General features: G+C 41.1%; 2 protein-coding genes across 2 annotated transcripts in view; both read right to left on the reverse strand.

Annotated features, from left to right (window-relative positions):
- LOC131188403 (ceramide synthase 4-like) overlaps positions 1–21,957 on the reverse strand; it is a 61,339-nt gene that overhangs the window by 3,327 nt on the left and 36,055 nt on the right. The window contains exons 5-10 of the mRNA XM_058163656.1: positions 9,972–10,029; positions 8,988–9,038; positions 8,040–8,132; positions 6,908–7,036; positions 5,183–5,289; positions 3,255–3,411 (exon numbers count right to left, since the gene is read on the reverse strand). Coding sequence (XP_058019639.1) covers positions 3,255–3,411; positions 5,183–5,289; positions 6,908–7,036; positions 8,040–8,132; positions 8,988–9,038; positions 9,972–10,029 — 595 coding nt within the window. The remainder of the gene's footprint in view (positions 1–3,254; positions 3,412–5,182; positions 5,290–6,907; positions 7,037–8,039; positions 8,133–8,987; positions 9,039–9,971; positions 10,030–21,957) is intronic.
- LOC131188404 (ceramide synthase 3-like) lies at positions 11,909–18,753 on the reverse strand. The gene is made up of 2 exons (XM_058163657.1): positions 18,143–18,753; positions 11,909–12,275 (listed from the first exon to the last, which is right to left on the reverse strand). Exons 1-2 carry the CDS (start codon positions 18,283–18,285, stop codon positions 11,963–11,965), a joined length of 456 nt encoding a protein of 151 aa, XP_058019640.1. The 5' UTR covers positions 18,286–18,753; the 3' UTR covers positions 11,909–11,962.

Genomic DNA, 21,957 nt, shown 5'->3' on the forward strand with positions numbered 1-21,957 from the left:
ATTCTGGACAACCGGTAGTGGAAACTTTGAATAGTTTGGAGAACCGGTAGTAAAAATTCTGACTGGCCCTGCCCTAGGGGTGAAATGCTCCCGGTTTGATCCGGTAGCAATGGCGGAGGGTGGTTCAGAGAACCGGTAGCAAAAATCCCTGCCCCACCCCACTTCCCCCTGCAGGCAGAGCTGAGCCGCGCGATCATCAGAGGTTTTTTTTTTTTACTTTTAAAAGCGTTTTTCCTTCGGCGTCTTTTAATTCCTTGGCTGCAGTCCCCATCTGTGGTGATCTTGGAGCCCAGGAAAATAAAATCTGTCACTACCTCCATTTCCTCCCCATCTATCTGCCAGGAATTAAGAGGGCTGGATGCCATGATCTTAGTTTTCTTAATGTTGAGTTTCAAGCCAACTTTTGCACTCTCCTCCTTCACCTGCATCAAGAGGGTCTTTAGTTCCTCTTTGCTTTCTGCCATTTTCCCCAAAGCTTTAACCAAAAACTATCTACTATTGACCTCACCCCATTCCTAAGAGTAAGAGTAAGGGGCGTGCATAAGAGCACCAACGTGCCTACCGTTCCTGTCCTAATGTTCCCTTTGATTGTATCCAATTTCGTATAGTTATTACATACTTATGCTTATATATATGCTTATATATCGTATAGTTATTTCATGCTTATGCTTATATATACTGTTGTGACAAATAAATAAAAAAAAAATCAAGCAAAAAGTCGGTCCACTAAAGAGAGAAGTCGGCAAGGAAGTAACAGGCAAAAGAGAGAAAGCAGAGCTGCTTAAGTTTAACTCATTCTTTGCATCGGTCTTCACGCAAAAAGAAACTATAGCCCAACCTACCAGAAACGTAACTGTAAAAAACAGACTGGTAATAATAGAATAGAATAGAATAGAATAGAATAGAATAGAATAGAATAGAATTTTTATTGGCCAAGTGTGATTGGACACACAAGGAATTTGTCTTGGTGCAGATGCTCTCAGTGTACATAAAAGAAAAGATACGTTCATCAAGGTACAACATTTACAACACAATTGATGGTCAATATATCAATATAAATCATAAGGATTGTCAGCAACAAGTTATAGTCATACAGTCATAAATGGAAAGAGATTGGTGATGGGAACTATGAGAAGAAGATAAATAAAAGTTAAAATAAGCCAAAAAAAAAATAGTAAGAGAACACCTGTCTGATCTAGATGAATACAAATCACCAGGACCTGATGGATTACATCCCAGAGTTCTAAAGAAGCTGGCAGATGTCATGTCAGAACCATTGCACCACATCTTTCAAATATCCTGGAACACCGGGGAACTACCAGAGGACTGGAAAAGAGCTGATGTGGTTCCCATCTTCAAAAAAGGAGGAAAAAACAGACTGGTAATAATAGAATAGAATAGAATAGAATAGAATAGAATAGAATAGAATTTTATTGGCCAAGTGTGATTGGACACACAAGGAATTTGTCTTGGTGCAGATGCTCTCAGTGTACATAAAAGAAAAGATACGTTCATCAAGGTACAACATTTACAACACAATTGATGGTCAATATATCAATATAAATCATAAGGATTGTCAGCAACAAGTTATAGTCATACAGTCATAAATGGAAAGAGATTGGTGATGGGAACTATGAGAAGAAGATAAATAAAAGTTAAAATAAGCCAAAAAAAAATAGTAAGAGAACACCTGTCTGATCTAGATGAATACAAATCACCAGGACCTGATGGATTACATCCCAGAGTTCTAAAGAAGCTGGCAGATGTCATGTCAGAACCATTGCACCACATCTTTCAAATATCCTGGAACACCGGGGAACTACCAGAGGACTGGAAAAGAGCTGATGTGGTTCCCATCTTCAAAAAAGGAGGGGAAAAAAACCCCCAGAAAACTATAGACCAGTCAGCTAACATCAATACCCGAGAAGATACTGAAAAGATAATTAAAAAACAGCTCTGCCAACACCTAGAAACAAGTAAAGTAACAACTAGCAGTTAGCAGGGTTTGTTAAAAACAGATGATGCCAAACCAATCTTATTTCATTCTTCAACAGAGTGACTAAATTAGTAGACCAGCGAAATACTGTGGATATAATATACTTAGACTTCAGCAAGGCATTTGACAAAGTAGACCACAACCTACTTCTTTGTATGCTAGACAAAAGTGGGATAGATAGCTTGACCACCAGTTGGATTCACAACTGGCTGACAAATCATATTCAACAAGTAGTCCTTAATGGTCTAAGTCTACATGGAGAGAAGTAAGCACAAGGTACCACAAGGTTCTGTACCACAAGGTACCACAAGGTACCACAAGGTTCTGTCTTAGGCCCAGTACTCTTCAATATCTTCATAAACGACTTAGATGAGAGAATAGAAGGGGAACTTACCAAATTTGCACATGGTACTAAGCTGGCAGGAATAGCCAACACCCTAGAAGATAGGCTCAAGATCCAGATGGAACTTGACAGACTTGAACACTGGGGCCGATCTAACGAAATGAAATTCAATGTAGAAAAAAGTAAAACCCTACACTTAGGTAAGAAAAATCAAAAGTACACATATAAACTGGGTGAAACCAGGCTTAATAGCAGTGACTGTGAGACGGATCTTGGACTTTTAGTGGACAACCAGCTAAATATGAGCCGGCCGTGTGCAGCGGCAGCCAAAAAAGCCAATGCAATCCTAAATTGCATTAACAGAGGGATACAATCAAGATCAAGTGAGGTACTAATACCACTCTATAAAGCCTTAGTAAGACCACACCTAGAATATTGCATCCAGTTTTGGTCACCACACTATAAAAAAGATGTTGAGACTCTAGAAAAACTGACACGGAATGAAAATGAAAGTGGAGCAGGGTTAAATGAAAGTCATTGGTGGTCAGAAGAACTGGATTGATTATATTCAAAATAGATATCGGATTAAGAAATTTCGGATTGCTTTTGAATGAAGGATGTTATTTTTGATTTTAATGGAAGAAGTCAGGTTATGTGAGAGAGAAAGATTATAATTGTGTTAGATTTTAAAAAGTTTAATGTATGACTGTTTTGTTTAAGGAACTATACCTTGTGTTTGCTCCGGGAAGTCCGGGGGGGGGAGGGGGGTTTAGGAGGGAGGGGGGGAGGGGGAAAAATTCAATTGTTGTAAAACTTTTTTAATAAAAAAAAAAATGAAAGTCATTGGTGGTCTTCTCCCTCCACCTTCCCGAGTGCTGAGTGCCCAATTCACAAGTACCCAATTTCTGCCCTTACCTTGCCATGGATCAGGAACCTATAAATCATGAGGATGATTATGCAAGACCACAAAACATCGAGAAGGTACAGAACCATCAGGAAGGCATTGAAGAAGTAGTAGCCAAAATAAGGCTGGTGGACCTCCGCCAAATAGTAATATGTGTTGTAGAGAACCCTTGAGGGGATGGAAAAAGAAAAAAGAATCTCTTCAGTAGTTTTCAAGGCTGATATAATCAATCCGGTTAGGAATTCAGGTTATTCATTTGGGTTTCAAAACAAGAACAGATGATCTGAACGGCTTTAGCCAAAATTGATTAAAACTGAAGTACTTTAATAGAGAACAACAGATGGATGTGGCCTCCCAACTCTGGAAGTTCGATGGGTTACATGCAGGTTCTAACTTGTTTATAGCAGTTACAAGCTGAGAGAGAACATAGAATAAAAGACTTGGAAGGTACCTTAGGGGCAGTGGTGGGATTCAGCCAGTTTGCACCACTTTGGGAGAACCGGTTGTTAACTTTCTGAGCAGTTTGGTGAACTGCTTGTTGGAAGAAATCATTAGGGCAGAGAATCGGTTGTTGAATTATTTGAATCCCACCACTGCTTGGGGGGTCATCTAGCCCAACCCTTGCTCGAACAGGAGATTCTATACCATTTCAGACAAATGGCCATCCAGTCTCTTCTTGAAAGCCTCCAATGATGGAGCACCCATAACTTCGGAAAGCAAGCTATTCCATCGGTTGATTGCTTTCACTGTTAAGTCATTTCTCCTTAGTTCTAGGATGCTTGTCTTCTCAGTTAGTTTCCATCCATCGTTTCTTGTCTTGCCTTTCGGTGCTTTCAAAATAGTTTGACTCTCCGACCCCCGTCGCTGTAGGAGCCCCTCAAATATTGGAAGACTGCTATCATGTCACCTCTAGTCCTTCTATTCTCTAGGCTACACATACCCAATTTCTGCAACTGTTCTTCATTTGTTTTAACCTCCAGCCCCCTAGTCATTCTTCTTCCTCTTCTCTGCACTCTTTCCAGAATCTCAACATCTCTGTGACGATCCAGCGCGTGTCACAAAGGCAACACAGCTAGAGAACTGGTATGAGTCCCTTTATTATTTATTAGCACCAACGTTGCCCCCAATGTCCTATTTACTCTCTGGCCTGGAGATAAGCTCTCCCACAAACCTGCAGCAGCCTCTGACTGCAGATGCTCCAGTCCAAACACTGTAAGTGGAATGACTGCAATCAACCACTCCAGCAGGACAAGATAATGAGTCCCAGAAGTGAATCACGGCAATAATTCCAGCAAGGCAAGATAACCACACAGAAGCAGGGCACCAATTCAAACAGTCAGGAGGAACGCCAGGAATGCAGGCCACAACTCTCAACACTAGATGAATTCAGTGTTTGTTCCCGACAAATGCCCCTCTCCTTTAAACTCCATCCCCAGGTGTGCTTTGTGAAGGGAATCGGGGCCCTTTCCTTCCTCGTAAGCCACGCAACCCACGTTGCTCTCTTCTGCATTCTTCCCTGCGCGCCCTAGGATGAGGAGGGGGGTGGGCCTTGGTCTTCATGTGAACCCCCTCTCCCTTGTTCTCTCTCTCCACTGCTCTGCCCAGCCTGACATTGCCCTTCCCCAGTTTCCTCCACAGCCGACGGAGCCACTCTCCCACTCTCAGCTGTTCATCTTCTGTCTCAGATTCAGACTCTGATGGGGGCATGACAATCTTGTTTATATTGTGGTGACTAAAACTGGTTGCCATCTTCCAAGTATGGCTGTACTAAGGCTTTGTGAAGAGATAGTAACGAAGCCTTAGTACAGCCACTCTTGGAATACTGCATCCAGTTTTGGTCATCACAATATAAAAAAGATGTCCCAAGATGTGAGGGGAAATGTCATTGTAATTGTGTTGTCAAATTCCTGCCCTTATTTCATGCATTCCTGAAACGTACTTGTAAGGAAAAACGATGCCACGAAAAAAGAGGAATAGCACTGAGAAAATGACAAAGAGTGTGTTGCAGGTTTTCCGCCACTTCAGGTAGTTAAACATCTTTGCACTCTGGGGAAAAAGAGAGAAGAAGAAGTAGATATTGTTGATACCTATGGAGATTCTCAATCATCCAGGTCATGGCTGTCCCAAAGGTTCCTTTTCAAGAGGCAACTGGACTTTGAATAGAATAGAATAGAATAGAATAGAATTTTTATTGGCCAAGTGTGATTGGACACACAAGGAATTTGTCTTGGTGCATATGCTCTCAGTGTACATAAAAGAAAAGATACGTTCATCAAGGTACAACATTTACAACACAATTGATGATCAATATATCAATATAAATCATAAGGATTGCCAGCAACAAGTTATAGTCATACAGTCATAAGTGGAAAGAGATTGGTGATGGGAACTATGAAACGATTAATAGTAGTGCTATTATAGAAGATGTTTTGCTTCTCATCCAAGAAGCTTCTTTAGCTCTGACCGGATAGTGGGGTGGAAGGATTTATACCCCTTTCAGACAGCTGGTCATTTGCATTCTTTTAGTGAGTCGTTGAGGCCACTTGGAGGTTGAATCACTTGGTTGCAGCCAAGAAGTCTCCACACCCATTTGCACCACTCAGATGATCCTGAGGACACAGATAAACCTCCAGGAGAGCTTAACGACTCACTAAAAGAACGCAAATGACCAGCTGAGTGCAAGGAGTGTAAATTCTTCCATTCCCCACCATACAATCAGAGTTGAAAAAGATTCTTGGATGAGAAGCGAAATGTCTTCAAAGAAAAACCAGAAAGTCCAGTTGCCTCTTGAAAAAGCACCTTTGAGGCTCCTGTTGTGAGAACACTCAACTTTCATAGTACGATGGCAAATTTTTGTGGGTTTAAGCTGCAGCACCCGCATTCTATCTCCCGGTGGGATCCTAGGAATTGTAGTTTGCAGAATATGAAAATGCTAAAGAGAAACCTGGATGAAGACCAGCTTGCAACCAAAGCCTGATGGGAATATCTTAGTATCCCACAAGTGGGCGTTAGCTCATTTCCAAACATTTTGTGTTGAATACAGAACAAACATGCTTTCAAACTCAAAACTGGATATCGAAAATTTGAAACAATTTCAGCCGCATTTTCTTTTCATGCTGCTTCTTTCTCTGAATTATTATTTTCATTTTCTATTTTCTCAACCTTCAAAGAAGCCTTTCAGATTGGGACTAAGGCAGCAATTATTTAGCTGGTCCCAACACATCTAGCAGAGTACGGGCAAGAGAAGGCTAGTATAAATTCTTTTTTTTAATTTGAATTTATATCCCGCCCTTCTCCGAAGACTCAGGGTGGCTTACACTATGTTAGCAACAGTCTTCATCCTATTTGTATATTTATATAAAAAGTCAACTTATTGCCCCCCCAACAATCTGGATCCTCATTTTACCTACCTTATAAAGGATGGAAGGCTGAGTCAACCTTGGGCCTGGTGGGACTTGGACTTGCAATAATTGCAAGCAGCTGTGTTAATAACAGACTGCTTAGTCTGTTGAGCCACCAGAGGCCCCTCTTTTCTAGATTTATTTCCTCCTTCCAAAAAACATGGATGAGTGGGGTTTTTTAAAAAAAAAAAAAAGAACGGAAATAATGGATTCTTTTTGAACATTTTAGGATAGAATAAGAAGGTTCCTGAGCATTGACTTACATACAGTAGAATATCGGAAGCATCGTGTAGGAACATGATAACTGAACCGATTCGGATGAAATTGAGGCAATAGGAGAAGCTAGAGAGTACGATAGTGATCACATGGTGGGTCATTGTCATACTAAAGTCCTGCAAGAAGAGGAGACAACTGAGCTATTGATTTTGTAGCTCCCCAGGGGGGCCCATACATTCCATTATGAGGAAGGGGCTTTGAGTGGAATTAGATAATTGTGCCCTGTTAAGTCATTGTTTCAAAAATACTTTCTTACCTTTGAGAATCTTGTGAAGAGTATTAGAAATTCTTCCTCCCTCCCTCCCTCCCTCCCTCCCTTCCCCTTCCCCTTCCCCTTCCCCTTCCCCTTCCCCTTCCCAGGAAACAGGTATATGGCTGCTGCTGGTGGAGGAAGGTAGAAAGGGATTGTGAGAGTGGCTGGGAAACTGTCACAGAAAATTGAAAATGAAGATCATAAAATCTCAGTAGCAGCACAGCAGTGCAGCAACAGCCAGGAGCTCTGAAGCAGGCACAAGATCATTGCTGCCATATTTGGGGTGCATTCCATAAGTTAGCCCATTTGAGGCACCCTGGTTCAAAAATTGTTGTCCTATGGTGTATTCAAATATCATATCAACGAGAAATTTTGTAGCATATAGTTTTGCATCTTAAGATGGGTGGAAACTGATCAAGGAAAGAAGCAACCTTACAACTAAGGAGAAATTTCCTGACAGTTAGAAAAATTGGTAAGTGGAACGACTTGCCTGCAGAAGTTGTAAATGCTCCAACACTGGAAATTTTTAAGAAAATGTTGGATAACGATTTGTCTGAAATGATGTAGGATTTCCTGCCTGGGCAGGGGGTTGGACTAGAAGACCTCCAAGGTCCCTTCCAACTCTGTTATTATTATTATAAGATGCACCAACCTAGCACCCTTGCTTTGTTTTGTTTTGTTTTATTTTTCTTCTTCTTTTGATCGACTGTGGAGTTTTCAAATGAACTACCTGAGCTGCATTGGCCAGATGGGCTTCCACATAAATGCTGGTAGTGCACCAAAAGGAAGACACAGATTTCCTTCTGGAATCTGACTGGGGTTTCCTGACCAGCTGGACTACATCTCTTCTGCCAGAGCTCACTCACCTTCTGTTTGACGTCAAAAGGAATTGTAATGATCATGGAACAGTAGGTGGAGAACTGCAGGAGATAGTAACCCAAAAGGATCGGCTGGGGAGGCTGCAAGGCATAAACGGACAAATGGTGTCATGTAATCCCAATTCTCAGCTTCCAAAGTAAGACAATATCCTAGCATTGTGTTCATGGTGGTTGGAGAATTCTAGGAATTGAAGTCCACATGTCTTAAAGTTGTCAAGTTTGAGAAATACTATCCTAGAGAGCCCCTGGACCTATTTCTTTTTGCCTTCAGGTGCTTGTTTAAGTTTGTATCTATTGTGTGCTCGTGTATTGTTGTGGTTGAAGCTGAAGTAGTCATTGTCAGGTAGGACATTGTAGCAGATGATTTTATGAGCTATGCTTAGTTATGAGCTATGCTTAATTACATTTAGTCAGGAAGGCCATTCATTCCAATTTATGTGTGTGTGTGTGTGTGTGTGTGTGTGTGTGTGTGTGTGTGTGTATAATTTGTTTTCTGAGGTTTTTGCGGGTGTTTGTATGTAGGTCTTTGGTTATTCGGGTTTTCTCCCGCATAAAATTGGAAATGTCTTGGCGACGTTTCAATGAAGTCTCATTCGTCATCTTCAGGTTTCAGCTTCGTGCTTCTGGGAGCAATGTGTGCTCGCAGCTGTTTCTTCCTTTTAACTGCTAGTGGGGGTTTGAACTGATTGGGTGGGAGCTTGGCTGTGCTCTGATTGGATGGGGTTTTTTTTGTGCTCTGATTGGCTGGGGGTGTGTCATATTTGGGTGAGGGCTTGGTTGTGCTCAGATTAGTCTGAGTTGCAGGGGGATTTGAGCTGGTTAGTTCAGTTAGTGAAAGTGTGTAATTCGGCTGGTTAGCAATGCAGCTCACCAGCTCAAATCCCCCTGCACATTTTTCCATTGAAATGGTCATTCGAATGTCTCCTGATGCCTTACCTGCAGTGGGTACCCATCGAAACATTCGCGGACATTCCGGAACCAGGGTTTCTGCAAGAAGACACCATTCATTAGGAATGACATCATACCAGCCCACCAAAACTTCTTTAGATCTGACATGAAGGGGACAATGAAAGGGAAGGGAGACCACAAAGCAACTGTAATCACTAAGATATTGGAAAGAGTTGAAAAATAGACCCTTTTTTGCTAATCAAACATGTTAAACATGTTAAACATTAGGAGGTGGGAGGCAGAGAAGGTCAATACCAGGGGTGAAATACTCTGAAGTCTACTACCAGTTCACTTCGCTACTGGTTTGCTGTGGACATGCATGCGCGGTGTGCGCCAAACACATGTTTTGCACGCATGCACACCACAGGCACTACCACAAAGCGCTGAAAAAGGAGGATTAAGAAGCCTTTTCTAAGGTAAGTAGAACAGCGAGGGGAGGAAAAACAGTTTTGCCATGTGATTTATCCTGCTTTCTAACGAATATAAATCGTGCGGCACAGCTGATTGTCGGAAATACCGGTTCGTCCGAACTGGTAGCATATTTTTTACTACCAGTTCACCCGAATTGGTAGCTTTTATTACTACTGGTTCAGGCAAACTTGTCCGAACTGGTAGCATTTCACCCGTGGTCAATACCTGCATTACACATCATGGGCCTCTGGTGGCTCAACAGACTAAGCAGTCTGTTATTAACACAGCTGCTTGCAATTACTGCAAGTTCAAGTCCCACCAGGCCCAAGGTTGACTCAGCCTTTCATCCTTTATAAGGTAGGTAAAATGAGGACCCAGATTGTTGGGGGCAATAAAAGTTGACATTGTATATAATATACAAATGGATGAAGACTATTGCTTAACACAATGTAAGCCGCCCTGAGTCTTCGGAGAAGGGCGGGATATAAATTCAAATTAAAAAAAAATCATCAAGTTTTTTTTTCACAATGACCAACAGAAGTAGAGAAAGTTGGTACTCACATCGTAAAGGATGGCCAATGCCATGAAAAAGGAAATGAGGAACTGCACGGTTCTCCAGCTGGAAAACAATCAGAAAAAAGCATCAGGATATAATTGGACAACAGGCTGGGAGACCCAGAGCTTCTAGTGTTAGAAGGGAATACAAAGTCCAGCTGACAGAGGATTGAGGGCAAGATGACTAGTTTGGTTGTGGATCACAGAGGAGACATGACTGTCCATCCACCAAAGGATCGCCCCTCTTTGCGTCCCCAGTCATAAACACCCAACAGATGTGCTCTCTGACAATCTAATGGGGCCCTCCACTGGTTTGGAGGCCAAAACACATTGCTACTATTTATTATTTATTTATTTATTTATTTATTTATTTATTTATTTATTTATTTATTTATTTATTTATTTATTTATTTATTTGTTCGCACTTTTATACCGCCCTATCTCCCTAGGGACTCAGGGCGGTTTACAGCCAAATAAAACATACAGAATAAAACAACAATTTAAAAAACTTATTAAATAAGGCCAAATATTTAAAATAGAAATATAAATAATAAAACCCCATTAAAACCAGATATAAAATTTAAAAAATTCTAGTCCAGTCCTGCGCAAATAAATAGATGTGTCTTAAGCTCGCGGCGGAAAGTTTGAAGGTCAGGAAGTTGACGAAGTCCTGGGGGAAGCTCGTTCCAGTATTGTAAGATGCTGAAGAGGGATGGTTCCCTTTGTATCACACAAATGCCCTTCTTTTTTAAACTATAATCTTAATGAACTTATCAAAATATAAAATGAAAATGAAAATAGTGGGGAAATGGTGAAGGGAAAAGAGAAAGAAGTATCTTGCCATTTTTTGGATAGGCCCAGTGTTCAAGTCTCTCAAGATCCTTCTGGATCTTGAGCCTATCTTCTAAAGTGTTGGCTATTCCCACTAGCTTGTTGTCATCTGCAAATCTGATGAGTTCTCCATCTATTCCCTCATCTAAATCATTGATGATGATGTCAGAGAGTGCTGGACCCAAGGAAAGAGGTCTCCAACTGCATACTTCCCTCTGATGTAGTTCCATTGAGGACTAAATGTTGAATGTGATGTATCAGCCAATTACAAATCCATCTGATGATGGATCTCTTATCAAGTAGTAGGTAGTGGTCTACTTTGTCAAATGCTTTACTGAGGTCCTAGCATACTACACCCACAACATTTTGCTGGTCCACTAATTTAGTCATTTTATCAAAGAATGCATTAAGATTTCTTTGGCATAATATGTTTTTGACAAACACATCTAGTTATAACTTTGCTTCCCTCTAGGTGTTCACTGATTCGTTGCCTGATAAATCTTTTCCAGGATCTTCAAAAGGGAATGACGGCAGTATGATTGTTTCTTGTGGATCTTCCAGAATTAAGACTAAATCGTCTGCAGATATCTATAATTTATATTTTTCCTTTTTTTAAATTTCCATACCCTTCCATATCTTGTCTAATATTTATCTGTTATTATGTATATAAAGAAGTTAATGAATCCAGCTGAGGCATTTGTTTTACTTTGAGTTGAACGACTCTGGGAATGAAGTAATTCCCAGCTGTTCGAATAAAGTTTGTTTTTTCCAAGAACTAAGTTTATTACTACCCACTTGGGCGTGGGTCACACCAATCTCAAACCATGCCTTTCTAATTCAAATAATAGCACAAGCACTAGCACTTAGACTTATATACTGCTTTACAGTGCTTTACAACCCTCTCTAAGCGGTTTGCAGAGTCAGCCTGTTGCCCTCAACAATCTGGGTCCTCATTTTACCGACCTCAGAAGGCTGGAAGGCTGAGTCAACCTTGAGCTTGGTGAGATTCGAACTACCAAATTGCAGGCAGCTAGCAGGCAGCAGAAGTAGCCTGCACTACTGCACTCTAACCAGTGCGCCACTGTGGCTCATAATAATGCCATGTTCAATTTTCATTGGCTCTCGTATTTGTCAATCTTACAAATTCAGTTCATCCAAAATGACTGCTAAAGGTAAAAGGGACATCCCACTGTGTCAAGCATTTGGGTGGGGAGGGAAGGAAAGGTCTCTCCAAATAGGTGGGGGAGGGCCTCTTCCTTCCACTGCTCCTTGGTTTTGGCTGAAAGAGCCGAATGAAGAGCTTGCCTTTCAAACAAGAACCGGAGGCCGACCAGCAGGAGAGCGACGGGGAGGCAGAGCAGGAGGTGATGGGGTTGGGGATAGAGGATGTTCCCCGTCTCCTGCATGTCCTCCCAGGTGAATCCTGGAGGTAGCCAGTATTCCTCTCTCAAAAGCCACTGAGTGATCCGAGCCATTTCCCTGGGAAGAGAGAAGAAAGGCAGGGGGTGAAATGAGACACTGATCGAGTGTTTTTCAGAAGGAAGGGGCCCTCTCGGCCCTTCCTACTCCAGCAACATTACTCCATCTCCTTCAGACTAAGGAGATCCTGACCTTGCAGTCTTTGTCAAGGCGTTGCTTGGCAAGCTATGGGGAGACGCGTTCCACCAAAATACCTTTATTTATTTATTTTATTTGTCACAACCTTATATATAAGCATAAGCATGAAATAACTATACAATATATAAGCATATATATAATCATAAGTATGTAATAACTATATGAAATTGGATACAATCAAAGGGAACCTTTGGACAGGAACGGTAGGTCACGCTGGTGCTCTTATGCACGCCCCTTACAGACCTCTTAGGAAATAGTAGATAGTCTTTGGTTAAAGGACCGGGTTATTTACGGGACCGCCTGCTGCTATCGGTGGCCTCCCATCGACCAGTGCGCTCCCATAGGGAGGGTCTCCTCAGGGTGCCGTCGGCCAGACAATGTTGGCTGGCGACCCCCAGGGGGAGGGCCTTCTCTGTGGGGGCTCCAACCCTCTGGAACGAGCTACCACCAGGGATCCGCCAACTCCCTTATCTCCAGACCTTTCGACGCGAGCTGAAAATGTTTCTGTTCCATCGCACAGGACTGGCCTAATGGTTTTTAAATGGATTTTCTATTGGGTTTTTATAGTTCTAGCCAAATTTGAATATTTGTCTTTTAAATTTGTTTTAATTTTTGTATCTATTGTTTTATTTTGGCTGTAAACCGTCCTGGGAGAAGGGCGGTATAGAAATTTAAATCAATCAATCAATCAAGCAAGCAAGCAAGCAAGCAAGAAAGCTTTGGGGATTTTGGGAAGAGATCACAGAATCTGGTAGTGCATTCCAGGCATTAACAACTCTGTTGCTGAAGTCATATTTTCTGCAATCGAGATTGGAGCGGTTCACATTAAGCTTAAATTTATTGTGTGCTCGTAAATGTATTGTTGTGATTGAAGCTGAAGTAGTCACCAGACTTATGCCACCAGACTTGAAATTCTGGCTTTAGAAAATTTAGAACTATGCCGCCTTCGGTATGACCCGAGCATTAAATCATCTGCTACAATGTCCTTTTAGAGGATTTAAACCACATTTTGTTTGCATTTTTTTTTAACTCAAAAACTGGATTGATTTCTTAATCTGCAGACGGATTAGATGTTTGAGTTTGTACAATAACAACAACAACAACAACAACAACAACAACAACAACAACAGAATTGGAAGGGATCTTGGAGGCCTTCTAGTCCAACCCCCTGCCCAGGCAGGAAACCCTACACCATTTCAAACAGATGGTTATCCAACATTTTCTTAAAAATTTCCAGTGTTGGAGCATTCACAACTTCTGGAGGCAAGTCGTTCCACTTATTAATTGTTCTAACTGTCAGGAAATTTCTCCTTAGTTCTAAGTTGCTTCTTTCCTTGATTAGTTTCCACCCATTGCTTCTTGTTCTTCCCTCAGGTGCTTTGGAGAACAGCCCGACTCCCTCTTCTTTGCGGCAACCCCTGAGATATTGGAACACTGCTCTCATGTCTCCCCTAGTCCTTCTTTTCATTAAACTAGACATACCCAGTTCCTGCAACCGTTCTTCATAGGTTTTAGCCTCCAGTCCCCTAATCCTCTTGGTTGCTCTTCTCTGCATTCTTTTTAGAGTCTCCACATCTTTTTTACATCGTGGCAACCAAAACTGAATACAATATTCCAAGTGTGGCCTTACCAAGGCATTATAAAGTGGTATTATACTGATAGTGCAGCTTTCAATCCATAAAAGATAAACAATATAGTTCTGCATGCATGACTTTAATGAATATAAGCACACTGCTATGTTTCCCACATGTATTATTGTACGTCCTGTGTGCAAATATCAAAGGCCTGCAGACTAAAATATATGAAGAATGGCTGCATGATTTGAGCTTGGCTCATTTCATTAGAAATCTTTTTTCTAATGAAAAGAAGAATTAGGGGTGACATGATAGCAATCTTCCAGTATATGAGGGGCTGTGAGAAAGGAGAGGGGGTCAAATTATTCTCCAAAGCATCAGAAGTCAAGACAAGAAACAATGGTTGGAAACTCATCAAGGAGAGAGGCAACCTGGAATTAAGGAGAAACTTCCTAACAGGGAGGACAATTAATCAGTGGAACAGCTTGCCACCAGAAGTTGTGGGTGCTCCATCACTGGAGGTTTTCAGGAAGAGACTAGACAGTCACTTGTCTGAAATAGTACAGGTTCTCCTGCTTGAGCAGGGGGCTGGATTAGAAGACCTCCAAGGTCCCTTCCAGCTTGTTCATTCTATTCTATTCTAAAAGAAAATACCAACATCACCTGGAGCTGAACTGGCAAAGTGTGTCGTGTAAAAAGCAGCTTTAGCTGAGTTTCTCTTGATGTTCAACAGCTGGTCTTCTCCTCTTTCCTTTCCCCAGTCACTGGAGACACCACAGAAGATGGAAGATGTCAGTTGGTTGGTTGCCACCATCTCAAAGAGCCTTTGGCTCCTACGCACAACCATCCCATTTTTCCACTTCTGACTCAGCTGTAGAGTGGGACTCCTCCTCTCAGCTGCTGTATTGGGACTCATCTAAAAAGTCATTTCTTACCTGAACTCTCTGTCCTCCAGAACTACCTTGTCTGCAGAATTTTAGGAGTTGCAACTATAACCCTCTGGAGCAGGGGTCTCCAACTTTGGTCCCTTTAAGACTTGTGGACTTCAACTCCCAGAGTTCCTCAGCCAGCTTTGCTAGCTGAGGAACTCTGGGAGTTCATCTGAAGACCTTCAAACCTCCGGTTGACTAAGAATACAGGTAGCCCTCAACGTATGACTGGAGGCCAAAATTTAAGTTGTTAGGACAGAAATTTGTGAAGTGAGCTTTGCCCTATTTTACGACTTTTCTCACCACATTTGTTAAGCGAATCACTGGGTTTCTTTAAAAAAAATACTTTTATTAGATTTTTTTTAAAAAAAGAAAAAGAAAATTTGACACTTTTTTCTTTTCAACAGTTTTGCGTCGGTAACCAATAGTTATACATTTCCCCCCCCTTATCCTAATGAAAACATATATTTCTAATTTTATAATCATTTTATTTACATATATACATAAACATAAATGTGTACACTATTTCCTTTCAACAATTTTTGTTTCCTCCCATTTGTTCTTACATATCTTCTCCTATTTCAACCATTATTTAATCTTTCCTTGTCTTTTTTCTTTTTCCTCCAATCATTTATACCATTTCTCCCATACTAGGTAATATTCTGTTTCCTCTTTGTCTTGTATCTCCTTCGTAAGCTTATCCATTTCCGCACATTCCCAAACTTTTTTAATCACATTTATCTTCGGTTGGTATATTACTGTTTTTCCAATTCTGTGCGTCAACTCTTCGTGCTGCTGTAATTATATGAATAACTAAATACCGTATTTCTTTTTCATAAGACCCTGAAAGTATTCCTAGTAAAAATGTTTCTGGCCTCATTTCTATATTTTGTTTAATAATTTCTTCCAGTTGTGATTTAATTTTGCTCCAGTATTGTTTCGCTTTGTGACAGGACCACCACATTTTGTCACAACAGTATATACAATCATCAACATAAACAATAACCCATCATGTGAGAAAAAAGTATATGTAAGTAAAAGTATAAGTAAAAGTATGCATATAATACTATAATGAAGGGAACAATAGGACAGGAACGGTAGGCACTTTTGTGCTCTTATGCACGCCCCTTACAGACCTCTTAGGAATGGAGTGAGGTCAATAGTAGACAGTTTTTGGTTAAAGCTTTTGGGGTTTTGAGTAGAGACTATAGGTAATGAATTCCAAGCGTTAACAACTCTGTTACAGAAGTCATATTTTCTGCAATCAAGTTTGAAGCGGTTGACATTAAGTTTGAATCTATTGTTTGCTCTTGTATTGTTGCGACTGAAGCTGAATTCTATTCTATTGCAACAGGGAAAAGCTTGTTTGTCACCTGCCAGGTCGCTCCTCCATATCTAGGAAGATCACATCCCCAATGTTTGTTTGTTTATTTATTTATTTATTTATTTATTTATTTATTTATTTATTTATTTATTTATTTATTTATTTATTTATTTTGTCACAACATCATACAAAAAGATTATATAGTATATAAACATATAATCATATATATGAGTAAATGTTAGGAGGTATAAGCATATATATATATATACATAGGAAGAAGAAAAGAAAAACAATAGGACAGGAACGGTAGGCATGTTTGTGCGCTTATGCACGCCCCTTATGGTCCTCTTAGGAATGGGGTGAGGTCAATAGTAGAAAGTTTTTGGTTAAAGCTTTTAGGATTATGGGAAGAGACCACAGAGTCAGGTAAAGTATTCCAAGCACTGATGATTCTGTTACAGAAGTCATATTTTCTGCAATCTAGATTAAAGCGGTTGACATTAAGTTTAAATCTATTGGTTGCCCTTGTATTATTGCAATTAAAGCTGAAGTAGTCTTTGACAGGAAGGACATTACAATAGATGATTCTATGAGTTAAACTTAGGTCTTGTCGAAGGCGACGGAGTTCCAAGTTTTCTAAGCCTAGGATTTCAAGTCTGGTGGGATAAGGTATTTTGTTGTTTTCAGAGGAGTGGAGAACTCTTCTTGTAAAATATTTCTGGACACGTTCAATTGTATTGATGTCAGAGATGTGGATGTCTATGGAGATTCTCAATCATCCGGCTCATGGTTATCCCAAAGGTGGGTTTTTTCCCCCCACAGAGGCAACTGGACTTTCTGGTTTTTCTCTGAAGACGTTTCACTTCTCATTCTTGGATAAGAAGCGAAACATCTTCAAAAAGAAATCAGAAAGTCCAGTTGCCTCTGGGGAAAAAAAAAAAAAAGCACCTTTTTAACCACATCCCTGTGTCAAACATTTACTTTTGCTGCCCAACTGAACCAAATTGACTTTTTTTGGGGGGGGAGGGGAGAATTTGGGAAACGATCCAGCGAAGCAACTAATAGATTTAAACTTAATGTCAACCGCTTTAATCTAGATTGCAGAAAATATGACTTCTGTAACAGAATCATCAGTGCTTGGAATACTTTACCTGACTCTGTGGTCTCTTCCCATAATCCTAAAAGTTTTATCCAAAAACTTTCTACTATTGACCTCACCCCATTCCTAAGAGGACCATAAGGGGCGTGCATAAGCGCACAAACGTGCCTACCGTTCCTGTCCTATTGTTTTTCTTTTCTTCTTCATATATATATGCTTATACCTCCTTATATTTACCCATATATGTTTATATACTATATAATCTTTTGTATGATTCCTACATATATTGTTGTGACAAAATAAAATAAATAAATAAATAAATAAAGTTCTTTGAACAGCATCTTTGGTCTGGCAACGAAAGCTCTGAAACGGAATTTCTGCACGGGAAAGTCGGAAACGGAATTTCTGCCCGGGATAGAGAACTTGGGTCCTGAATCCACCTTTCTCTGGATTCACACGGGGACCCAGAACCTGAAGGAAACCCGCCCGGAGCGTCCCCACAAGCAGCTTCTACCGCGGGAGTCCGAATCGGGAAAGAGAAACGAAACTCAGCCGGGGACAGCGACGCCTCTTCTATCTCGGAGCCGCTTCTGCTCGGGCTGGTTGAGCGAACACAGGACGGGGGTCTCTTCTCCTCCCTCCCACCCGCCCACCGCTCCGACAAACAGCGTTGATTCCTCCCTCCCCGAAAAGGACGCCCGGCGCTTCCTCCAACCCCCTTTTGGGTACCCGGAATGATGCTCTCCAGCCATCCTAAATGCTCTCCCCACCCCATCCCGGTGTTCTGCGTCTCAAAACCAGACCTGCCGCCGCCTGGGACTTGGGCTGCTCTTTTGCCAGCTCCGATCCGGGAGAGAGAGAAGACGGGCGTCCGTCCGTGGATGGCTGGGTGGAACTGCAGAGGGACCGCCTTCCCTGAATTCCTTGGCAAGATGCCAAGGGGCATCACAGGGCAGGAGCGCGCAGGGTCACTCGCTCCCTTCGACTGATCAAAGGTCTTCCCATTTCTGCGCCTTTCCTGGAGTAGCTCTGACGAGAGAGGGAGAGGAGGGGAAAAGAGAGAGGGAAGGGGAGTGGAGCAGAAGGAAAGGAGGAGGAGGAGAAGGAGAAAGGGAGAGTGAGTGAGAGAGAAAAGAGAGAGAGAATGAAAGAATGAGACAGAGAGAATGAAAGACCTGTGAGAGGGATCTTGGAGTCCTAGTGGATAACCATTTAGATATGAGCCAGCCGTGTGCAGCAGCTGCTAAAAAAGCCAACACAGTTCTGGGCTGCATAAACAGAGGGATAGAATCAAGATCACGTGAAGTGTTAATACCACTTTATAATGCCTTGGTAAGGCCACACTTGGAATATTGCATCCAGTTTTGGTCGCCACAATGTAAAAAAGATGTTGAGACTCTAGAAAGAGTGCAGAGAAGAGCAACAAAGAGGATTAGGGGACTGGAGGCTAAAACATATGAAGAACGGTTGCAGGAACTGGGTATGTCTAATTTAATAAAAAGAAGGACTAGGGGAGACATGATAGCTGTGTTCCAATATCTCAGGGGCTGCCACAAAGAAGAGGGAGTCAAACTATTCTCCAAAGCACCTGAGGGTAGAACAAGAAGCAATGGGTGGAAACTAATCAAGGAGAGAAGCAACTGAGAACTAAGGAGAAATTTCCTGACAGTTAGAACAATTAATAAGTGGAACGACTTGCCTCCAGAAGTTGTGAATGCTCCAACACTGGAAATTTTTAAGAAAATGTTGGATAACCATCTGACTGAGATGGTGTAGGGTTTCCTGCCTGGGCAGGGGGTTGGACTAGAAGGCCTCCAAGGTCCCTTCCAACTCTGTTGTTATGTTATGTTATGTTAAAGAGAAAGAGAGAGAGAGAGAGAGAGAGAGAGAGAGAATGAGAGAGAGAATGAGAAAGAATAAGTGAGAGAGAAAATGAGAAATGAGAGGGGGAGAGAGAAAGAGAGAGAAAATGAGAGAGAGAATAAGGAGAGAGGGAGAGGGAGAGAGGGAGAGAGAGAGAAAAGAGACAGAGAATAAAAGAATAAGACAGAGAGAATGAAAGAGAGAGAGAGAGAGAGAGAGAGAGAGAGAGAGAGAGAGAGAGAGAGAGAGAGAGAGAGAGAGAGAGAGAACTGCAAATCCCAGAGCACCTCATTCTCTGCTTGCCAAATCCGTTCACCTGTAAGAAAGCCATACAATGTACTGTACACAACTTGCAGAAACAGACTGGTTCAGAACAGCAAAGGTTAACAGAATAACAGAGTTTTTTATTTATTTATTTTATTTATTTATTTGTCACAACATCATACAAAAAGATTATGTAGTATATACACATATAAACATATATAGGAAGAAGAAAAGAAAAACAATAGGACAGGAACGGTAGGCACGTTTGTGCGCTTATGCACGCCCCTTATGGTCCTCTTAGGAATGGGGCGAAGTCAATAGTAGAAAGTTTTTGGTTAAAGCTATTAGGATTATGGGAAGAGACCACAGAGTCAGGTAAAGTATTCCAAGCACTGATGATTCTGTTGCAGAAGTCATATTTTCTGCAATCTAGATTAAAGCGGTTTACATTAAGTTTAAATCTATTGGTTGCCCTTGTATTATTGCAATTAAAGCTGAAGTAGTCTTTGACAGGAAGGACATTACAATAGATGATTCTGTGAGTTAAACTTAGGTCTTGTCGAAGGCGGCGGAGTTCCAAGTTTTCTAAGCCTAGGATTTCAAGTCTGGTGGGATAAGGTATTTTGTTGTTTTCAGAGGAATGGAGAACTCTTCTTGTAAAATATTTCTGGACACGTTCAATTGTATTGATGTCAGAGATGTGGTGAGGTTCCAAACAGGTGAGCTGTATTCTAGAATTGGTCTAGCAAATGTTTTATATGCTCTGGTTAGTAGTGTGGTGTTTTGGAAAAGAAGCTACAAAATTAGGTTTACAACTCTTAGAGCTTTTTTTGCTATGTAGTTGCAGTGGGCTTTGGCACTTAGATCATTTGACATGAAAACTCCAAGGTCTTTAACGGGATGGGGGTCGTCTGTAAGGTAATGTCCATCTAGTATGTACTTAGTTTTAGGGTTCTTTTTTCCTATATGTAAGACTGAGCATTTGCTGGTTGAAATTTGGAGCTGCCAATTTTTAGACCAAGCGGTTAGATGGTCAAGGTCGTTTTGAATGATAGAAGTGTTGTCTGTGGTGTTAAATAGTTTGACATCGTCAGCAAAGAGAACACAATTACTTGAGATATGGTCACAAAGATCATTAATGTATAGAATAAAGAGTGTTGGTCCAAGGACGCTGCCTTGAGGAACGCCACTCTTGACAGGAACAGGATTTGATAAAGCATTGCCAATTTTGACCACTTGTCTGTTAGACAGAAAAGCAGATATCCATTTGTGGAGGGGTCCTGAGATGCCATAGGATGTTAGTTTAAGGAGAAGTTTATCGTGTACTACTGAGTCAAAAGCTTTGCAGAAGTCTATGTAGATTGCATCTATTGATTTGCCTTGATCTAGATTTCAAGTCTGGTGGGATAAGGTATTTTGTTGTTTTCAGAGGAATGGAGAACTCTTCTTGTAAAATATTTCTGGACATGTTCAATTGTATTGATGTCAGAGATGTGGTGAGGGTTCCAAACAGGTGTGCTGTATTCTAGAATTGGTCTAGCAAATGTTTTATATGCTCTGGTTAGTAGTGTGGTGTTTTGGAAAAGAAGCTATAAAATTAGGTTTACAACTCTTAGAGCTTTTTTGCTATGTAGTTGCAGTGGGCTTTGGCACTTAGATCATTTGACATGAAAACTCCAAGGTCTTTAACGGGATGGGGGTCGTCTGTAAGGTAATGTCCATCTAGTATGTACTTAGTTTTGGGTTCTTTTTTCCTATATGTAAGACTGAGCATTTGCTGGTTGAAATTTGGAGCTGCCAATTTTTAGACCAAGCGGTTAGATGGTCAAGGTCGTTTTGAATGATAGAAGTGTTGTCTGTGGTGTTAAATAGTTTGACATCGTCAGCAAAGAGAACACAATTACTTGAGATATGGTCACAAAGATCATTAATGTATAGAATAAAGAGTGTTGGTCCAAGGACGCTGCCTTGAGGAACTCCACTCTTGACAGGAACAGGATTTGATAAAGCATTGCCAATTTTGACCACTTGTCTGTTAGACAGAAAAGCAGATATCCATTTGTGGAGGGGTCCTGAGATGCCATAGGATGTTAGTTTAAGGAGAAGTTTATCGTGTACTACTGAGTCGAAAGCTTTGCAGAAGTCTATGTAGATTGCATCTATTGATTTGCCTTGATCTAGATTTGAAGTCCATATGTTTTTGCAGTGGAGAAGTTGTAAGTTACATGATAACTTTTTCCTGAAACCAAATTGTTTGTTGGAGAGTAGGTTGTTAGTTTCTAAGTGTGAGGTAATGGATTGGTTGATGATAGATTCCATGACTTTGCAGGTGGCACAGCAAAGAGAGATCGGTCTGTAGTTTTCGACTAAGCTGGGGTCTCCTTTTTGAAGATGGGGATGCCTGTGGCTAGTGACCAAAGTTTGGGAAGAGAACTGGTAGTGAAAGCTTTATCAAAGATAATACTTAGGGGTTCAGCTATATTAATGGAAA

This window comes from Ahaetulla prasina, chromosome 1 (assembly GCF_028640845.1).
Source record: "Ahaetulla prasina isolate Xishuangbanna chromosome 1, ASM2864084v1, whole genome shotgun sequence".
Classification (NCBI taxonomy): Eukaryota; Metazoa; Chordata; class Lepidosauria; order Squamata; family Colubridae; genus Ahaetulla; species Ahaetulla prasina.